We start from the raw sequence: 19,133 nt of genomic DNA, 5'->3' as shown, positions 1-19,133 counted from the left end.
TATTATGCATCTAGCTTGGAAAAATAACACCCTAATGGATGTCTAGATAGTGAGATAAATAATTCATTATTTCATAGTGTAGCAGTACTCAAATCAAATAAAATTTTGTACGAATTTATAAAAGTACATTTAGAATAAATTTATTGGATTTCATCCAAAAAGAGTAGTATTTTAGTTTGGGCTATTAAAAGCCATATATTTCTAATTTGATTAATGATCAAATCTTCATAAAAGGTGATCAAATTAGATCACCAAATTATTTTTAGGTTGTAGATCAATATCAATATAAATAACCTTTGTCTTACAGTTGAAGGTGTTAACATAAAAATTTAATTGTCTTGAGAATAAACTTTTTGCCACATTGAAGGGTGGTATATACATAGAAATTGTGCGTGTAGGTAAAGACCTTTGTAAGTTGTTGCCATGATCCTGGGTTTTAATTTTCTTATCCAATCTCTCCTATGGGCAAAAATAAGCAAATATATATATATATATATATTGGAGGAGAGTGCAAATGAAAAAATGGATGGCCATGAGAAGGTTTATTTTAGAAGTAGTATTCTACCTTATGTTAAGATTTAAAGATTTAGAAGAAGGAGAAAAAATCTCATCCAAAAATTTAAAAAATTGTTAAATCTTAAAAATAGGAAAGAATATTATTTTTAAATAGAGAAAAAGTATAATGGCAACTCAGGGTGTAATGAAACTAATAATGCTTTATTTTTTCAAATTATTTTGAACAGAATGGATTGTATTTAAATAGATCAATACTGTCTTTTAAATTCTAATTTTTCTACCAGTCTTATTTGACCTTTGATATTAAGAATTTGCCATAAATTTCTGATATTTGCTTTCAAGAATATATATAGGTTGTAATACTTCATATAGATTTATACTATTTTATATTTAATTAAAAAAAAATATTTCAGAATCTGTTAAGATGGAAAATAAATTCAAAAAAATGATACATAATATTTTTATGAATGAGATATATACCATCAATGATAAAGCGCTTGAATATATTTCATATTGTGCTCAAATATATATCTTATTATCTCCCGCATCACAGTTTTTTTTTAGTTCTTGTGTGTGTGACTATTTTAAAGTGGAGTACTCATCATACTTATAGTGATAGATTCTTTTGAATTATCAATTTTCAGATTCTAGAGGGCCTTCTTAGATTGCCAGAGAACAAAGAATGTGCTGACTGTAAATCTAAGTAAGTATATTTGCTACTGTTCGTTTTTTGTTGTCTTTTCAAACTTTGGAAGCTGTATTTAGTTTTGTACTACATTATTCTACTAAGAAGATGAAAAAAGATGCTATGGCAATCCTATTTGTAAATAATCATCGATTGTTGTTGCTGCTTATAGCCATCATGTCTGTCTTTTCAAAAAGATCTCCTACACTATACATGCGATGAAACGGAACATGAAAGTCACCCTTGTTTCAACGTCCTTCAACTTGGAATATTAGTTTACTTTTTAGGAAACGTACAACCATATATATACAGGCGAGTAGCATGTCTGTGCTAATTTCTATCTCCGAGTTGTGATTATGGAATCTATTGATCTAAAGGGGCTTGATGTAATTCTATCAATTTAAATGCAATTCACTAATGTATTTTGTTTAGCAGAAAATTAATTTGATTACAATTAGAAGCAACCATTAGGGTTAGAGCTAGTTTATGTTAGTCCGAAGAAACTTGAAAGAGGCTTCTGAGTATGCTCTTGAAATGTTGTGAATTATGGATATTAAATGCTAAGTCTTCCTGAAATAATTTGAGCAATCCGTAGACAGTGAATGATTAGACAGGGAGAAGATCTGCATGTTGAAGGGCAAACATCATAGGTCAGATCTATAGATTTGTGGTAAAGAAGGGTAAAAAAAAAAAAAATCTTTATAGAATTACTTTAAGTCTTTTCTATACTATTGGTTGATCCAAGCATATTTTTGTTGGAAGGAGAAGAAGAATCCAAAAGTAGGCTCTTGGGCTTTAAGCACGTTATAAGGTAACCCAAGATTTCTTGGAAGATTAGCATACATCCTTAGGCATTTTTTATATGAATTCTCCTCTAGTGGATTCCTTTGTTTACTTTTCAAATAGCTCTTTGTTGATTGAGTCTTCTTGCTGCCTTTTTTGCCGTTGGATTATCATATTTGATGGCTTTATGTGATCAACTCTGTTCTTGTCTATTTAGTGACCTCCTCATATGCCTTTTTGTTAACTTCTTCTTGTAGCTTAGGTCTTTTTGCTTACCTCATCAGGCTTATGATTTGCCGTTTTTGTTCGGTGGTCGCCTCCAATCTTCTATGAGATCCCTTCGTTCCGTAGTTTTGATTGTCTTTTGGATTCTATTTTTTGTGGTTCTTTCTGATCGAGTATTTCAGCTTTAATACATATTAAGAGAAACGTTTTCATTGTTTTATGATTATAAATAGGGGTTTATGGCGTATAAAAATAGTTAATATTTGAATAAAATTATTTGTTGGATGAGTTTTATTTTCTTTTTAGGATTCAAGTCCTTGAATAAGTGACTTAAGAGTTATGGAAGTGATTATTATTTTTTTATAAATGTTGTGCTTGTTTTTTAAATAAATTCCTTCATCTATGGTCTCTTTAAGATGATTGAAGAAATCCTTAATTTGACTTTTAGTATTACATAGTTTTCTCTTATTTGACATCTTTTTTCTATTGCTCCATCTTCTCGATGAATTATTTTCTTGCAGAGGGCCACGATGGGCAAGTGTGAATCTTGGAATATTCGTTTGCATGCAGTGCTCTGGAGTTCACAGAAGTTTGGGGGTACACATATCAAAGGTCATACAGGATGTGCTTTTTCTTTTTTCTGTCAATTTTCTTTGTACAGTTAGAACGTAAGTATTTCTTAGGCTGATTTGAACTAAAAGGGTAATTTTGGGATGGGGATTGGTTTTGGTGTTATTTTAGGATGGTGGCTAGGTGGGTGACTATAAGAGTAGGGGTTAGTGTAGTAGAAACCCCAGCTGTAACAGAAGATTGAATTACTACACTAAGATAACCACCAAAGAGTGGCCAATTAGATTTCGATGATGTCTGGTTGAGGGTTTTTGGCAGCTATTTCACTGGAACCTCAACCAAAAGATTTTGTCAGCTGTTTTCTGGTGAGTCGGAGCATATTTCCGGTGTGTTGGAGCATATTTCCGGTGAGAGTTTTACTGGTGGACTGAAATCTGTTGGAAAATCCGGCCACAAGCACATTTTTTCAGGAAAACTGCTATTTTCTTGCAGTGAAAATTTGTAAATCTTAGCATAAAACCCTAAAACTAAGCTATTCAGTTTCATTATATATATAACATGTAATTAATTTAATTCAAATTTCATCCTTTAAAGAATTATAACTTCGATTTCAATTACAAAAAATAACTTGATATAGAATTTTGAATATTTAACATTACAACAAAAATTAAATCATAATTTGGATGTTAAAATCCTTAATGAAATATTAATCTTTTAATGTTCTATTAAAATAATAACATTTCGTGTAATAAAACCTTTGGAATTAATATTTATGCATTTTTCATAACTTCAAGACTCAAAGGTAAAGATCTCATCATATAATTATCTATTTATCTACATTTTTAGATAATCATATTCTTAATTTAATTCAAGTGTTTGATGATTCAGGACATTAATCTACAGCTTTACGTTGTTCGCATATTTTAATTAAGTTTATGTTGGGTTAGGATTTCTAAGAGTTTTTTTTTGTGCGTATAAATCTGACATGGGATTCCGGTTTTGCTTTAGGTAAGATCAGCTACTTTAGACACATGGCTTCCGGAGCAGGTTGCTTTTATCCAATGTATGCGATTACTGCCAGTTTATTTTTTTTTTTCATAGATTACGGCTTTGTTATTTTGTTCAGTTTGTTTTTGCATTGACACTTTACCTTGTTGAATTGAACAGCAATGGGAAACCAAAGGGCAAATGGTTATTGGGAAGCTGAGCTGCCTCCAAACTATGACAGAGTTGGAATTGAAAACTTTATCCGTGCAAAGTATTAAATTGTTTACATTTTCTTGAAATTTATTCAACTTCAGATTTATAGCAAGATTTTTATTTGTTAAACATTGCTAGATATGAAGAGAGGAGATGGGTGCCAAAAAATGAAAAGTCAAAAGCACCTCCAAGGGAAGTAGAACTAAGGACGAGGAGCTCTCAGCTGAATTCAACTGAGACAGGTGGGCAAGAAATCACTAATAATGCAGAATCTCCCAACAACTTGAAGAGCCTGCAGCCAGAGCATTCAAAGCCAGTTATAATTGCGATTCCCAAGTTACCAGGCCTGGTAATTTAATTTCATCTCCTTCTCTTCAGCAAGTTTCTTTAGTTTTGAGCTCATTAGATTGATCACATTTCTCTCAAGTGATTGACTTGACATGAAATGCTGATTGCATTCTCTTCATTAATTGTACTAAACCAGCTTAAATGCTTTAGCTGATAGTATCCAGGTTTAATACTATAAGTTGCTGATATATCATTTTGATCAGCAAATGCTTTAGCTGATAGGGATGAAATCATGTTCCTTATTTTCTAGTGATAATGATTCAAGTTAGAAATCATCACATAAATATTTTATAGGATGCAGTATTGTAGGCATGTAGTTTCCAAAAATGTTTTAATTATTTAATTATTTTAAACCTTTTTGATTACTTTGGACCAACTAGCATCAATCGTTCAAATTTAAACCTTTCATATTTCTGTTCTAACCAAGCTTATATTCCGCAACAACCTCTGACTAAACCCTACCTAGTCTCCATAAAGTTAACTTTATTCAAATTCAAAACCAATAATTCACTATGCTCATCGCATATAAAATAATTTATTTTTGTTTTGAACAAAACTTAACTTGATTCAATCAAATAAACTTGACCCAATCTAACCGTTTCCAATATAATAAGAAAAAAAGTTCACTTTCTTTCAGTAAGTAGTGCAAAATAAGAGGACCAATTCAAATAAATCTATCATTGTACATGAAGTCCTCCAAGATTGAAGATATTTTGCTCCAGAGCTAATAGCTATATTCCAAAAATATGTTTTAAATGAGCCTTCTTTCAGTAATACTGCAAATAAAGTAATTATTGTTTGTTGTTTTTCATGATTTTATTTTTATTTCTCTTCCTTGAGATGGACTCCTTATTGGATGGATTTTCCATCTCTTTTTGTTCGCAATGGATTTCTGATGCATTGGATCGCACTAGCTCAAACGACAAATATCTAGTTCTTCCGTCATGGTCACTTCAACTCTTCGGAGTAAAGTTCTTTGCAATGAGGGGCAATTGATGGCTAATAGGTGCTTATGCTTGGTTGTCAAACATAGTGTTATTGACTGTTTATATATTTTATGCATCATGTTTCATGTTAGCTTGTCCTTACTTGCCATTAAAAAGTGCTTTGGTACTCAGTTGATTAGGTTAGTTTTATCATTTGAAATTAAAGCCTATCATTATAAATAATGTCTGGTTCATGCAACTCCTATGGTAATAAATGAAATATTTGTATTGGAGCTCTAGGAAATTTTAAACCGTTATAGATTCTTGAGGATTCACATCTGCTTCTCCATGCTTCAAGGATTTGGCCTGTTTCCTTGATAATTCAACAAATCATGCTTTGAGGGATCAAAACATATATATAGTCTAAACCCCCTCCCCATTCATGTTTCTCTATTTATTCCCCAATGAATCACCATTTTTCTGTTCGTGTTTCATCATTATCCATCTTCTAAGTTCCTATTTGCTACTGAGCTTAATGTTAAAGAAAAAAAACTATCTCCCTATCAATGTTAGTTACTTTCACAATTAAGTTGTTTAAAAAAAAAAAAAATGGCGGACTGGTAGGAGTTCTCTAGAACATGGGGGTTTTAATTACTGAAATCTTAAATGCACTTGAATACTGTTTGATTATTCATTTGAATGAAACTATATTTTAAACTAGCCTGTCTACATAAACTGATTTATGCTTCGTTTACCTTTCAAAACTTTTAAAATTTAAAGGTATTTTCTCAATCTTTTTATGTGATATTTCAACACAATCCACTAGTAAGATCCATTTCTCTATTTTGAAAGGGTTTTCTTCAGTTGAGGAATGGTAGAAAATAGTATAATTGACATTTTAAATTGCTCTCCTTAAAAGCCTTCTTATTAGTTTATGAGGTTATTTTGAAACCAAGAAGGTGAAATATTCTTTGAATCGTATGGTTAACTAATGATTTGGAGTGGCAAAAGTTTCCCCTGGTTGTATAATGAAAAATCACAGATAATCTTAAGTAGTTATCCTGTTCAATTTTCATAATTTCGACGAATAAAAACTTTAATTGAGCCAATTCCAAGCTCTTTTTTCTCAATTTTCAAGTTCTAATTGGAAAAGAAGTGCATGTCATCGGCATAGTTATAATTTGACAACGCATGTCAAAAACAGGTTCCCGAAACAAAAGTGAAAGCAAAGCCAATTATAGACTTGGATGAGACCCAAAATTCTGCAACAACAATTATTGCCTCTGCCTCTCCACCTTCAAAACTTGAACTTGCTACTGATTATTTTGACTTGCTTTCTGTGGAGAAACGAAGAAGTGATAACGGATATAAATCATCCGCTGTTGAAGACGATGGATGGGCAGATTTCCAGTGTGAGTTATACCTCATTCTCGCTCTCCATGATGTGATTTTCTTTCAAAGTTGTAGCTTTCTAAATTGGTTAAGTTCTACAAAATTTTATTGTCCCTATCGGGCATGTGTCATCCCCAAACTGCTCTGCATGATTCTATATGCTTTCCCATATAAGTTGAAATTCTTTAGACGTGACACCTTATAGATCACATTATAAGTTGCTGCATGTATATAGCTTTGAATATTTTCACAATGAACATGGCAGATGATCTGTTGATGTTGTGTATTGGTGTGTAACTGAAGTGTGTGGTTAATTATAAGTACCTGCAGCTCTTTTATATTTATGTCTAAAAGGATGTGCCTTGTGCCCGAGGCTCTTCACAACATTGTATTGGGAAGGATTAGTGTATGCAAGCTTAATTTAATATTATAGTGTATGTTTTTAATTCAAATTCATAATCTCCTAGTATTAATAAAGGGAATTGATGATCGGAGCTGTAGGTTTTGCTGCTTCTACGGGCTGGTGTCTTTCTTGTTGGTATTGTCACGCCAATGCTAGTTTGCCGATCCTGTAGCGAACATTCATGGAATCCAGTTAGGGATTATAGGATTTGGACTCTAGCTTGCTCTTTGATGGTTTTTATGAGGCTTATCAGGATTTGTATGTTAGCTTGCTATATGATGTTTCAGATAAAAGGTGATGTGATTTTTAGTTTTGATTGATGTTGAAGCTTATCTTTTTGGGTCGAACTTGAACTTTTATTGGGTTGGTTTTGTGCCAATATGTATCCACTAATTTAGGAGATGAGCAGTTTATAAATAGATGAATTGAAAAAGAAATTTCATAGTTTTGATCGTATTGATTATTGTTCTATTTTTCGAAATTATGTGTACAAGTTGGATGTTTGATTTCTTCTAGTCTGGTATAAATATGATTACCTTATTCCGAGTAAATTCATGTCCTTGTACCGACAATAGCTTGGATTTTCTTACTTTGGTGAATTAATTTCTTGAACTAATTTCTTCTACATTTTCTGGTTATTACTTATTAGTGCTCTTTATTTTGTTTAAATTTAACCCAGTTGAGAATTTATTTGTAGTGAGTGAATTACAAGTGCGCGTTGGTTTTATATGGTTCAAATTTTTTCGTTGATTTATTTGGATTTATTTAATCATTACATTGTCATGTTGGTTTTAATTCCTGTATTTATTATTTACTGTTAAACAAAGCAAGTTGTTGAATTATTCAATGATTTGTGAATCCTTAAGTTTCTTACATAATTTACATATATGACTTCTTTATAGTTGCATTAGATGATTAGAAAATACTAACTATGAATTGTCCTACATGAATTTGTCCGATATTTATATTTATGTTTCATATGTATATTATATATGCTATTGAAAAGAGGATAAATTTTGAATTTCATATATATATTATCAGGGTTATGCCTTTGCATTTAAACAATAGCATTCTTGGTTATTCTTGGTAACATCTACATATGAAAATTATTAATTACATTAGAATTAATTTAGATTCTATCAAGATTGTAAAAATTAGACTGAAGATAGAACCTGAAAAGAGAGGTTCAAAGTTCAATGGTACGACTGGGTTGAACAATGGTTGAACCGGATGACGTAATAAATATTAAAAATATTTAAATGATATCAAAATGATAAGATAATGATGTAATAATTATGAAATAATATAATTTTAGGACAAATAAATAAAATTCATACATAAATAATATATTCTATAATTTTTTGTTTATATAGTTTTTTTAAATTGATTAAGTAGAGAAGTCACATGGATGGTAATGCCATGTGAGTAAGCTTAGTTGGAGTTTTTTTAAAAATTAATTATTATAACAAATTTATAAGTCATTGTAAATTTATATTTATTGAATTAATTTAATTATATAAACTAGATAATAATTGAACCGGCCGGTCTTAAAAACCCAGATCGGTTTGCTGGTTTGGCAATTGAACCGCCGGTTCGAACTGGTTTTATCCGGTTCATTGCAATGCCGGTTTTAAAAAATATCCGGACAGGCTAGCCAACCGGTTCATAGTTGAGCCGGTCGAATCGGCCGGTTCGATCCGATTTTTAAAACAATGGATTATATAGCTTACATATATTTATTTTCTTGAAAATCTAAAAGAGTTTCTTGCCACTTGAAAAGGTCATAGATTGTCAACTATCAGCAATGATGGACCATCAGATTTGCAATCCCGAAGACTGTAAGCTGCCTCTAAAACTACCAGCACTTCTCAAGCTTGAAACTTTGATGTGATATTTTAAAACGTAGAGCTCAATAGCCATGTGTTTAATATGTCATTGAATTGCTTGTGTTTGGACATATAGGATACATATGTGTCCTCTTTTTTTAATAGCTGATTTGTTGCCACAATATAATTTTAAAGTATCTTATTGTTTTATTTATGAGTCATCTAAGATAATTTTGATCCATAATGTTTGATAGATTCTTTGGGTTATTGCCTAAAATTTAGTTACAACGCTAGATCTTTTTAATCCTAATTGCTTTTTGCTTCTTCAAGTATTAGATTTAGGGTCTATTTGAGATAGTTGCAACATTTTATAAAGGTGGTTGTAAAGTTGTTGTTAGAGACCAACTTAAATAGTCGTGATTGTTATAAATATGTTTTTTTAAGAAATTGAAGAGTTGCTTTCTTAAATTCTACCACATAGTAACAACTGTGGTTGTAAAAAACAGTTTTCCACCACAAAAATTTTTAGAAGCAATAAAAGCTGGAAGAATGCAATAGCTAAATGGAACTTTGTTTGTGGTTTGAAATGCAAAACAATTAGTAAGCTGTCTCAAATAAACCCTTATTAACTAGTAGTTGACCACAACAACAATAACGGTACATCAAGCCTTTATCCCACTACGTGGGTCAGCTATATGAATCATTTTTTCTCCATTGTGTCATATTTAGTAGTAGACCATTAAATAATAATAAAAAAACTGGTAGACCTATTTGTGAATAATCTCGCTCATTTAATCAATATTCATGTATGCTTTTAAGTTGAGTCTTCTATTTCTTTTGAATAAGATTCCTTTTCTTGATGCGTCTTTGAGACATTGCAGCATTTTTTATGCCTCTTGTTGTTTTTCCTTAACATTGTGCATAAATTGACTTAGAACACTATGATACATGCTATGTCTGATTTTGTGTGGGCAAGGTAAGCTTCTAGATCAATCTTCGATCTCTCTTTTTATCAACTTTTAGGCTATTGTTATTTCCTTAAGTTTGTGCTAGTAGTCGGTGAAAACTTTTGAGGGCTTCCATTATATCATACCTATTTCATTTAGTAGATCTAGGATGTATTTTTATTAAGGGATGAATATCCTAATTTTTGAGTGGGACACTTCAATCCAAAGGAAATATTTGAGTTTTTCTCAAATCTTTTTACTTAAATTCTTTTGATAGTTGTTGTTGTTGTTGTTTTTTTTTTTTTTTTCACATTTCTTATTTCTTGGTGTTCATGTCATATTATAGTCATGTCTCTTCATCAAGCAATGGGCCCCGCCCCAAGGGTGGGTGGAACTCCCCTGAGTGGACCAGGCTTATGCCTGGTATATAATTTGGCCTGTCCCTCCTGGACCGGTCTAACAATACCCCCTCCCAAAGACCCATCTTGTCCTCATGGTGGAAAACATAATGCTTTATCCTCTCGTATGGCTTCCATGTGGCATCATACTTGGGTAGATCCTTCCATTCTATTAGCACTTCCTTGATCCCTCCTTCCTGTCATACCCTTTAAGCTCCAGTGTGTCTAGTACTACTTCTAAATCCTCTATAAGTGTCACAGGTAAATCTGAACTTGATGCATGATCCCCAATAGCTTTCCTTAGCTATGATACATGGAATATTAGGTGTATGGTAGCGGTCGGTAGTAACCTTAATCGATAAGACACTGCTTCAATCTTCTCCAATATCTCATATGGGCCAAAATATCTCAGGGCCAACTTTTCATTCCTCATGTTAGCTACCATCCTTTGTCTGTAGGGACGAAGCTTCAAGTATATCTTATCCCCTATCTCGATCCAGATGTTCTTCATTTGTCTGCTTCTTTATGATCTGCTGAGCACTCAACAAGTGCCTTTTCAATTCGTCCAACACCCTAACACTCTCATCCAAATACCGCTCTATTGAAGAGACAGGTGTGTTACTCTGTCCATTGTGCACCAAGTGAGGTGGGTCCCTTCCATATAATACTTTAAAATGAGTCTTCTGGTAAGCCAAATGATACAAAGAGTTGTACCGGTATTCTGCCCACACTAGTCACTTGGCCCATAGTCGAGGTGTCTTTGAAACAAAACATCTCAAGTATGTCTCTAGGCTCCTGCTTACCACCTTCGTTTTCCCATCCGTCTGGGGGTGGTAAGTCGTGCTCCTCTTCAGCATTGTCCCCTGAAGCTTGAACAACGTCCGTCTGACATACCTCACATCTAACTACCATTTCCTTCACATTCTTGTGCATTTCCTTCCAATACAACTCAACTGCCAATATCCTATATGTCTTATGTACCCTAGAATGACCCCCTCACAGTGCTCCCATGGAACTCTTATAGCAGGTGTGAAATGTGGATTGAGGTCCGTGACACTACAATCATTCCCTGGTACAACAGTCTCTCCCCCTCTAAGGAATAGCCAGGGTGGCTACTCCTATACCTTAGTAAATTTGCCCTGATCATCCTCAGCTCCTCGTCCTGCATACTCTCCTCCTTAATATCCCCCAATCTAACATCAGGGGTATTGAATTGGATAACTCTTGGAGCTTCCCCACACATCTTGATAAGACATTAGCCGCCTTGTTGTTATTACTCAAAAATTTTAAAAAGATATGTTTGCCTATAATAGTCAAGAATCTATTCAGGAGTCATTATAAGTCCAAATCAGAAACCGACTTTCGTTATAACATATATATTGTTGTGTTTTAATTTCACTATTTTTTTTTATAATTTTTGGGTACGGGTGAAATTGCTTAAGAAATTGACCCATGGCGGTACAAGTGAGGTTTTTGAGACCATCACCTGTCGTTTTACAAATTGATTTCTTCAAAATTTTCTAAATAAAATAAGTTATTTTATAAATATTTTTTCTATAATTTTTGGAATCCCTAAAAGAATTTTTATAAATTTTATACTAAAAGTTTATTCTAATAATATTATTATATTATTGTTTTATAAAATAATCTAACAGCACTTATTTTATATTTTTTAAGCCATTTCCCTTTTTGTCCATCCAACTTAATAGAGAAAAATTAGGGGAAATTAAGAGGAAAAGAGAGGGAAGGAGAAAAGCGAGGGTTTGGCGGTTGTAGAGTCATTTTTGTTCGTCGATCCAGTTGAAAAGTTTGTTTGTCTCAAGATAGTTTATGTTTTATCTATTTCAGTTTTCAATAATTTGATATTTTTTATTGATCCTACCGACTCTCATAATCGTCATCGACAAGCAACATCCCGACTCTGAGTGGATCATTGACGGCCGCCCACCCGCTCCTCCAAATCCGGCTTCTTTCCCGGCGACAAGTCCTCTCAAGATCACTTGTCTATTAGTGGCGTCGCTAAGTCTACTTTCGATTCTCTTCCGCTAGCCACCACTTTCAAAACGAGTGACAGATCTCAAGGTGAACGATCTAAATTTTAAACGTATGGCTTTAGTAGTAGCTATTTGCATTATCTAGTTTATTTTGGGTTTTCTTTTGCAAGACTCTTGTAATTCTTAAATGTAATGACTGCCGTTAACATAATCTATCACGAATTTTCTTGAATCATACTTGAGTAAGCTAGATTTTATCGTTAACATTGCAAAGTTAAACTCTCTTTAATCTCTAACGTGCAATTCATGTTTCACCGCATATTGTTTCACATCAATAACTTTATTTTGGTAAAATTTTTACCGTGTAACTTTTCATATGCTATAGAGATTGATATTATGAATATTTTGAGTGTATTCTGAAAATTTTTCGCCCAGTAATTTTGAAAAAAACAACTATTTTGATCTACTCGAATTTTTTTTTAACCTCTAAATAGTGTTTCAGTTCAATTAAAACTTCAGAATTATATTTTACATAATTCATGGTAATTTGGTTATGTTTTGAAATAGTGAATTTTTGTTCAATAATGTTTTTGTTATTTGAGGCATTTTAATGATTTCTGAATTTAATCTAATTATGCTTTAATTAATGAAATGTATCAAAAAATATGAAATAAATGTGATGTGACATGATGTAATATTTTATCGACATCATGGGCGACCAAGGAGGGATTATGTTATGCCGGCGCTAGCGGGCGATCGATGTGGGATTCTATTATACTGGCGTTAGTGGATGACCGAGGTGAGATTCTATTATGCCGGTGCCAATGGGCGACCGAGGTGGTATTTTATTTTGCCGGGGCCTGTGGGCTACCGAGGTGGGATTTTGTTAATGAAGCTATAAACATATATAAAAATTTGGGCTGAGACTTATTTGGTTTCAGTTTATGCTTCTGCTTTAGTTTCAATTTCAATTTTTTTTATAGTATTTTCGCAGCATAGTATTTTCGGTTCTTTTGCTCCTCCCATAATGTTGCTCCTTCTGGCTTTCTTCCTCCCAAAATTTTCCTCCATCCTCTGAGCAAACTCCATCGTCTGTCTCAGCCCTTCAGGTCTCAGCATCCTGAGCTCTGCTCATATGTTCTCCCCAAGCCTCTTCCTTCCTCAGAAATTTCTCTCAGTCTTCCCGATAGCATTTCAAACTTCTCTAGATACTCCATGTCTGTCCCCTCTTGAGTTAGGGCATAGATTTTTCGTCGTCGTCTCCTTCCCAAATGTTTTAGAAATGTTCCAACAAACACTCCATTAGGGGTATAAAAAATTGACACCCGACCTAGAAATTTTGGGTTTGGGTTGAGCCGTTAAACAAATGGGTCAGGTTTGGGTCTAAAAATATAACCCGTTTAATAAAAGAGTTGGGTCTGGGTTAACCCGCTAAAAGAGTTGGGTTTGGGTCTCCTTCCCAAATGTTCTAGAAGAAGCGGGAATGCGACTGGCGAAATTTGAAATTAGAGCAGGAATTGTGGAATGGTCGTAATTTTGTAATCCGAAATGGGAGCAGTTGAGCGGGATGGGGACGGGTGAAATCCAGAATGGGAGCTAGAGCTGTGAGACGAGCGAGATTTCATAATCCGAAATGGAAGCAAGACGAACATAATATTGTAACTTTCATTTCATTTGGCAAACGAGCCGGCAGTCTGGCGGAGCTCACAAGATTTGGCCAAAGAAAAGTGCAGAATAGAAGAAAGATGATGTGATTTGCCCGGGTCAGCACTCGAAAGGGTCCAGGAGAAGATTTATTAGATTTGGCGAAATGGAATTAGAAAATAAATTTTAAAAAATAATCGGGTTGATGGGTCATGTCGGGTTGACCCTGAAATGAATCGGGTCTAGTTTGTGTTTGCGTCTGTGAACCATTTTTTTTAATCAGATTGGGTTAGATAATGAAGGATCATTTTCGGGTTAGACCTAAACCCGACCCAAAAATCTATTTTGACACCCCTACTCTCCTTAACAACCACCCACATGAATAGATTAGATATTGAGCCACCTCCACTGAAATCAAGCTAGGGCTTCTCCCTCCAAACACAACCCTGCTGTCATGAGCTTTTCACCTCTCGTCAGGCTATTGATCACAAAATAACGCTCCACTCGATACACCCAACCCTGAGCATCTTCCCTTCAAACACTAGCATCTTCAACTTTCTTGATCTCACATCTATAACCCAATGGCTTCTCCCTCCATTAGTTCCTCCTATGTAATGATTGCGTGAATCTCTCCCTTCCTCCCTTAATTGATTTGGATCCTAAGGCTCCGGCCCAACAATGTCCTCCATTCCACCTCTCCTAATGCCCGGATAGTCTCCCAAAGGGTTCGGTCTCCCCCTCCTTGCTATACTTCCTTCGAAATACCCCGGCCTGCCATCCAACAAAGCCCCCCTGAGCATCTTCCCCTTCAAACATTGGCATCTTCATCTTTCTTGATCTCACATCTATACCCCAATGGCTTCTCCCTCCATTAGTTCTTCCTATGTAATGATTGCACGAATCTCTCCATTCCTCAATTGATTTGGACCCCAGGGCTCCTCCCAACCATGACCTCCTCCATTCCACCTCTCCCCATACCCGGATAGTCTACCAAAGGGTTCGGCCTCCCCCTCCTTGCTATACTTCCTCTGGAATACCCCGGTCTGCCATCCAATAGAGCCCCCCCCCGGTGGCTGTCCCTGATGGAAAACACTCTCCACTTTATCATCATCCTCCAGAATCTCCTTCCCCTTTGGTACAACCATCGGAACCGCTAGCGAGGCTTTTGGCTGCATTTCGATGAGCTTCTTCATCATATTTTTCATATTTATGAAGTGGCCCTTTATGAATGAGAGCCCGCCTTCCAATGTTGGAATATCTTTCCTCCACTCCGGCCTTGAGATTTTCCATCTCACCTTCCAACGCCTCCTTCGCTACCATAGATCCCAAAAAAGCGCTTTGATACCAATTGATAGGAAGTAAAAGAACTTTCAACCAAATCAACGAACTACAAGAGAAATTGGGAAGAGCAACACACCAACAACAAACAACAACAACATCAAGCCTTTATCCCACTACGTGGGGTCGGCTACATGAATCCTTTTTCTCTATTGAAGAGCAACACACCATGAATCTTTTTTTTTTGGTAGGAAATATGAAGGAAAACAATAGGGTACAATGGATCTTCAATTGGAAAAGAAGATCCGTCTCTTCCAAATCTCTAGCTGCCGGCTAGAGCCCTCACAATCTAGAACAAACTAACATGACATAACCCCTAACACTAGTGTAAACAATCATATTTAAAGCAAACAAAACAAACAAAAATATCCAAACAGCCCTCAAATTGAATTTATCTCCTAAACAACTCCCCCCTCTCTCTTCATTAAGCAATGGGCCCCAACCCAAGGGTGGGTGGAACTCCCCTGGGTGGACTATATAGAATTTTGGCTGGTCCCTTCTGGACTAGTTGGACCGGTCCCTCCTGGACTGGCTGAACCGGTATAACATTTTCTTTTCAATTGTGACTATTTCTTTTGTTCAATTTGAGCGAAAATTGAAGGTCTTGATTGATACTTTCCTACTAATTTTAGATTATGATCATTTAATTGGTTGACATTTTTTTTGACATGAATGACATTTTCTTTTAAAATTAAAGAATGAACTTTTTCTCTCGGAAGTTGATGGTTGCCTGTGGTGGAGCAACACTAGCTTATCGTGGAGAGCAAGTGGAGGTGCTGGAGCAGCAGTAGCTTGTAGTTGAGGTGGGAGGCGGAAGACAAGTTGGGCGAGGGGAATTTTTGGGGATGCTGGGATAAAAAAAAAATTGCCAAAATATGTCCAGGATTCGTTTGCTCCTAGAGTTCTGATACCACGAAGAGATAGGAAATGATTTGAATTTTGTATGTATTTCATTGGGCAGCTTGCCACTTAATTTTATACAACAAGATTCTAGGTTACCCTTGGTAACTTCAGAATATGGAAACTAGTAATTACATTTAAATTAAGAATGATATTCTACAGCTAGCATGCATATATTTTTTGTAAATCTACGAGAAATTTTCGCCATTTAAAGGGGCTCACGGATTGTCAACTTGCAACGTTATTTGGCTACATTTTTGTATTTCCACAGGTTGCTAAACTGGCCTTTCAAACTGCCAACACCTATAAGTAATGGAGTCTTCCAATAATTTATTTTCGTTTTTCCTCATTTATAAAGCTTTCAATGTGGATTAATTGCTGATAATTGTGCATTGTAAGCAATTTATGGCAACAATTAAATCAAGATGACTCAAGACAGTATTTCTTATTTTATCCATTATGTCTTTCTACTGTTCTATCTTATTACCTACTAATTATGTATTTAAGTGTATCGCAAATAACTAGGTATCAATGTAGATCACTTCTCTTTCAAATCGCTTGACGTATTTAAGATCTTTGACTTGGCATTGGAATAAAAATTGGCACATTTCTGTTTCATCTCCTTAGAACGTTGTCTTATCATCTGACTAACTATAATTGCAGCTGTAGAAGCAAATGCTGAAGCAAATGAATATGCTATCAAGAAAGTAGCTGAAGAAACAAATGCTACTGTCAATGAAGATGCTACCAAAGCAGTTCTTGAGATTAAGCTTAAGTCTGCATCGGACCTCGAGAACCTATTTAAGGATTCATCATCAGTGGCTGAAATATCAGGCCAGCAGAAGCCCAAGGAAAATTTAAAGGATGACATTATGAGCCTCTTTGATAAGGTTATTCCATCCAAACCTCTGGTTAAGCGGTTATTTGTATCCCGGAACTTCATATAAGTTCATTGATAACATTTTCATCATTTTATACTCAGCCCTTAGTTGAAAAACATGACTTGCAGGTTTGCTATTTATGGACCGTTACACGCTAATATTATTCTGATGTTTTGGTGCAGTCCAAGATGGTTTCCCCATTTGCCATTCATCAGCAGCAGCTTGTATATCTTTCTCAGCAGCAGGCTCTTCTCATGGCTGCTGCAAATTCTGAGGGCACACCTCCAACCTGTCCCGTCTCGACTCAGCAGCCAGGCGTTGCTATTACTGGCACATCCAATTTTGCTTCCGCAGCAACAAATTGGCTTAATCCAAGTACCCAAATTTCAAGAATGACGCCTGTAGATGGACAACAGGATACTAACAAATCTGCTCAGGTGATGGATGCTTTATTAAGTTTCAATGATATATATATTTTGATCTTTAATATATGAGGATTGAATAATGATACATTGTTTTTTTCGTTGTGCATCAGCTGGATAGCATTATGCCAGTACAATCATCTGGGAACTATGGATCTTCTACATCACTGTAAACTCTTAAAACTTTTTGGCATTAGATGATCCTCCATTGGTTTCATAGCTTGATTTTGATTTTTTGTTTTTCCTCAGTTGAGATTATGATACAAGAATTTACCTAAATGGTTGTTTAGATGCTATAGTGATACGGTTCTTCCGGAATCGTCCAAACCGGCCCCACCTGGGCCGGTTCAGATTTATAGGATGCGGGCTAAGCCGCGTCCTTAAAATAGCTGCCCAAGCTGTGCCCCCCAGGGCAGTAATTAGAGAGAGGGAAGGGGGCGGCTAAACACATAGGGAAACTATTTTGAATTGATTTATTTTATGAATCTTTTTATTGATTTTTTATTAGGAAGATATGTATTTAAAGAAGAGGGGAGGCTAGGGTTACGGCATGCATGTTTATTGTTTTCTCTTGGAGTTCTCTTTGTGGTTTTGGTCTCTAGATTCATCATTTAGAGATTGGGAGAGAACGATCCTCCTATCGAATTGAGGATCACTTGTATCTTTGTTCGTTCTTGCTTTTGATTTGATTCCTATAATACAATCTACTATTTTTGGATTGTTTTATTGAAGATCTTGACGTTTTCTCGCTGTTTACAAATTAGTGTTAGGTTTGCTTGCGAACTCAAGTATTCCCCATTAGGGTTGCTTGCGAACTTAAGTATTTCCTATCATATAGATTGGCATTTGTGATTATAAGGAAAATAAACGGAGAAAAGTATTATACAAAATTTAGGTTAAACCAGTATCTTCTTCTGTTTCATTGCATTCTTGTGATCATTGAAGCTTGCATGTCTCTTTTTAACCTTTTTACTATCCTTTACTCCAGAAGATTTTGGTTTTTTTTTTCTATTCCCTTTGCATATATAATTACTTCCAATTTTCTTAAGATTCACCTTTGGCTTTTTTTTTTCTATGTATTTGTAGTTTTTCTATTTCTAAACAGCAATAAAAAATATCTTGCAGGTCTTCAGCATCCGATGCCAATTCCACCACCAACAGCCGACGAGGAACTGACTTTGATTTTTCATCACTAACGGAAGGGATGTTTTCAAAACATTAATGAGAAAAATAACTTTGTTCTGTGTGCTTCTTTCCTGCATCAGCATTTTCATACTTCTCGTTACAGGTAAATGAATCAACAACTTATTATAATTTCTCTTCATTTGTATATTCACCTTAAATTTAATAAAATGTGCTTTATTTTTCTAACATTTTTTTTTTCATTATTTCTCTTGAAGTATTTTGCATTTAGCTAGCTTTTCTCCATGTTGTGCTTATGATAATATTCTTGAAATCTATGAATTCACTGATGAGACAAAGAGCTAACCAATCTGTCCACAAGAATATAAAGGAAAAAAAAGATCAGAATGGTCCCTTCACTTATTATGAGGATCAAAATAGTCTCAATTATATTAAAAGATTATTTTGATCCATCAAGTCCTTAAAAAAGAATCAAAATAGTTTTCTGGTGGGATTATTTTGATTCTTCTTTAAAGAGTTGATGGATCAAAACGATCTTTTAATATAGTTGGGGATCATTAATCTTTCATAAAGAGTCAAGAAATCATTTTGA

General features: G+C 34.7%; 1 protein-coding gene across 1 annotated transcript; it reads left to right on the top strand.

Annotated features, from left to right (window-relative positions):
- Nucleotides 1-1,160: 1,160 nt before the first annotated feature.
- Nucleotides 1,161-18,771, top strand: LOC110104893 (ADP-ribosylation factor GTPase-activating protein AGD5; the record flags this gene model as incomplete). Its single annotated transcript, XM_020834175.1, is given in 10 exon segments — nt 1,161-1,219; nt 2,731-2,821; nt 3,788-3,842; nt 3,947-4,037; nt 4,118-4,328; nt 6,458-6,665; nt 16,759-16,985; nt 17,159-17,413; nt 17,512-17,567; nt 18,524-18,771. Coding segments are annotated over 10 exon segments (1,350 nt in total), but the record flags the coding sequence as incomplete, so codon positions are not given.
- Nucleotides 18,772-19,133: the final 362 nt, after the last annotated feature.

The sequence above is a fragment of the Dendrobium catenatum genome, unplaced genomic scaffold (genome assembly GCF_001605985.2).
Source record: "Dendrobium catenatum unplaced genomic scaffold, ASM160598v2 fragScaff_scaffold_1256, whole genome shotgun sequence".
NCBI classification, from domain to species: Eukaryota; Viridiplantae; Streptophyta; class Magnoliopsida; order Asparagales; family Orchidaceae; genus Dendrobium; species Dendrobium catenatum.
Note: the sequence above shows the minus strand (reverse complement) of the source record. Positions and strands in the feature narration are given on the sequence as shown.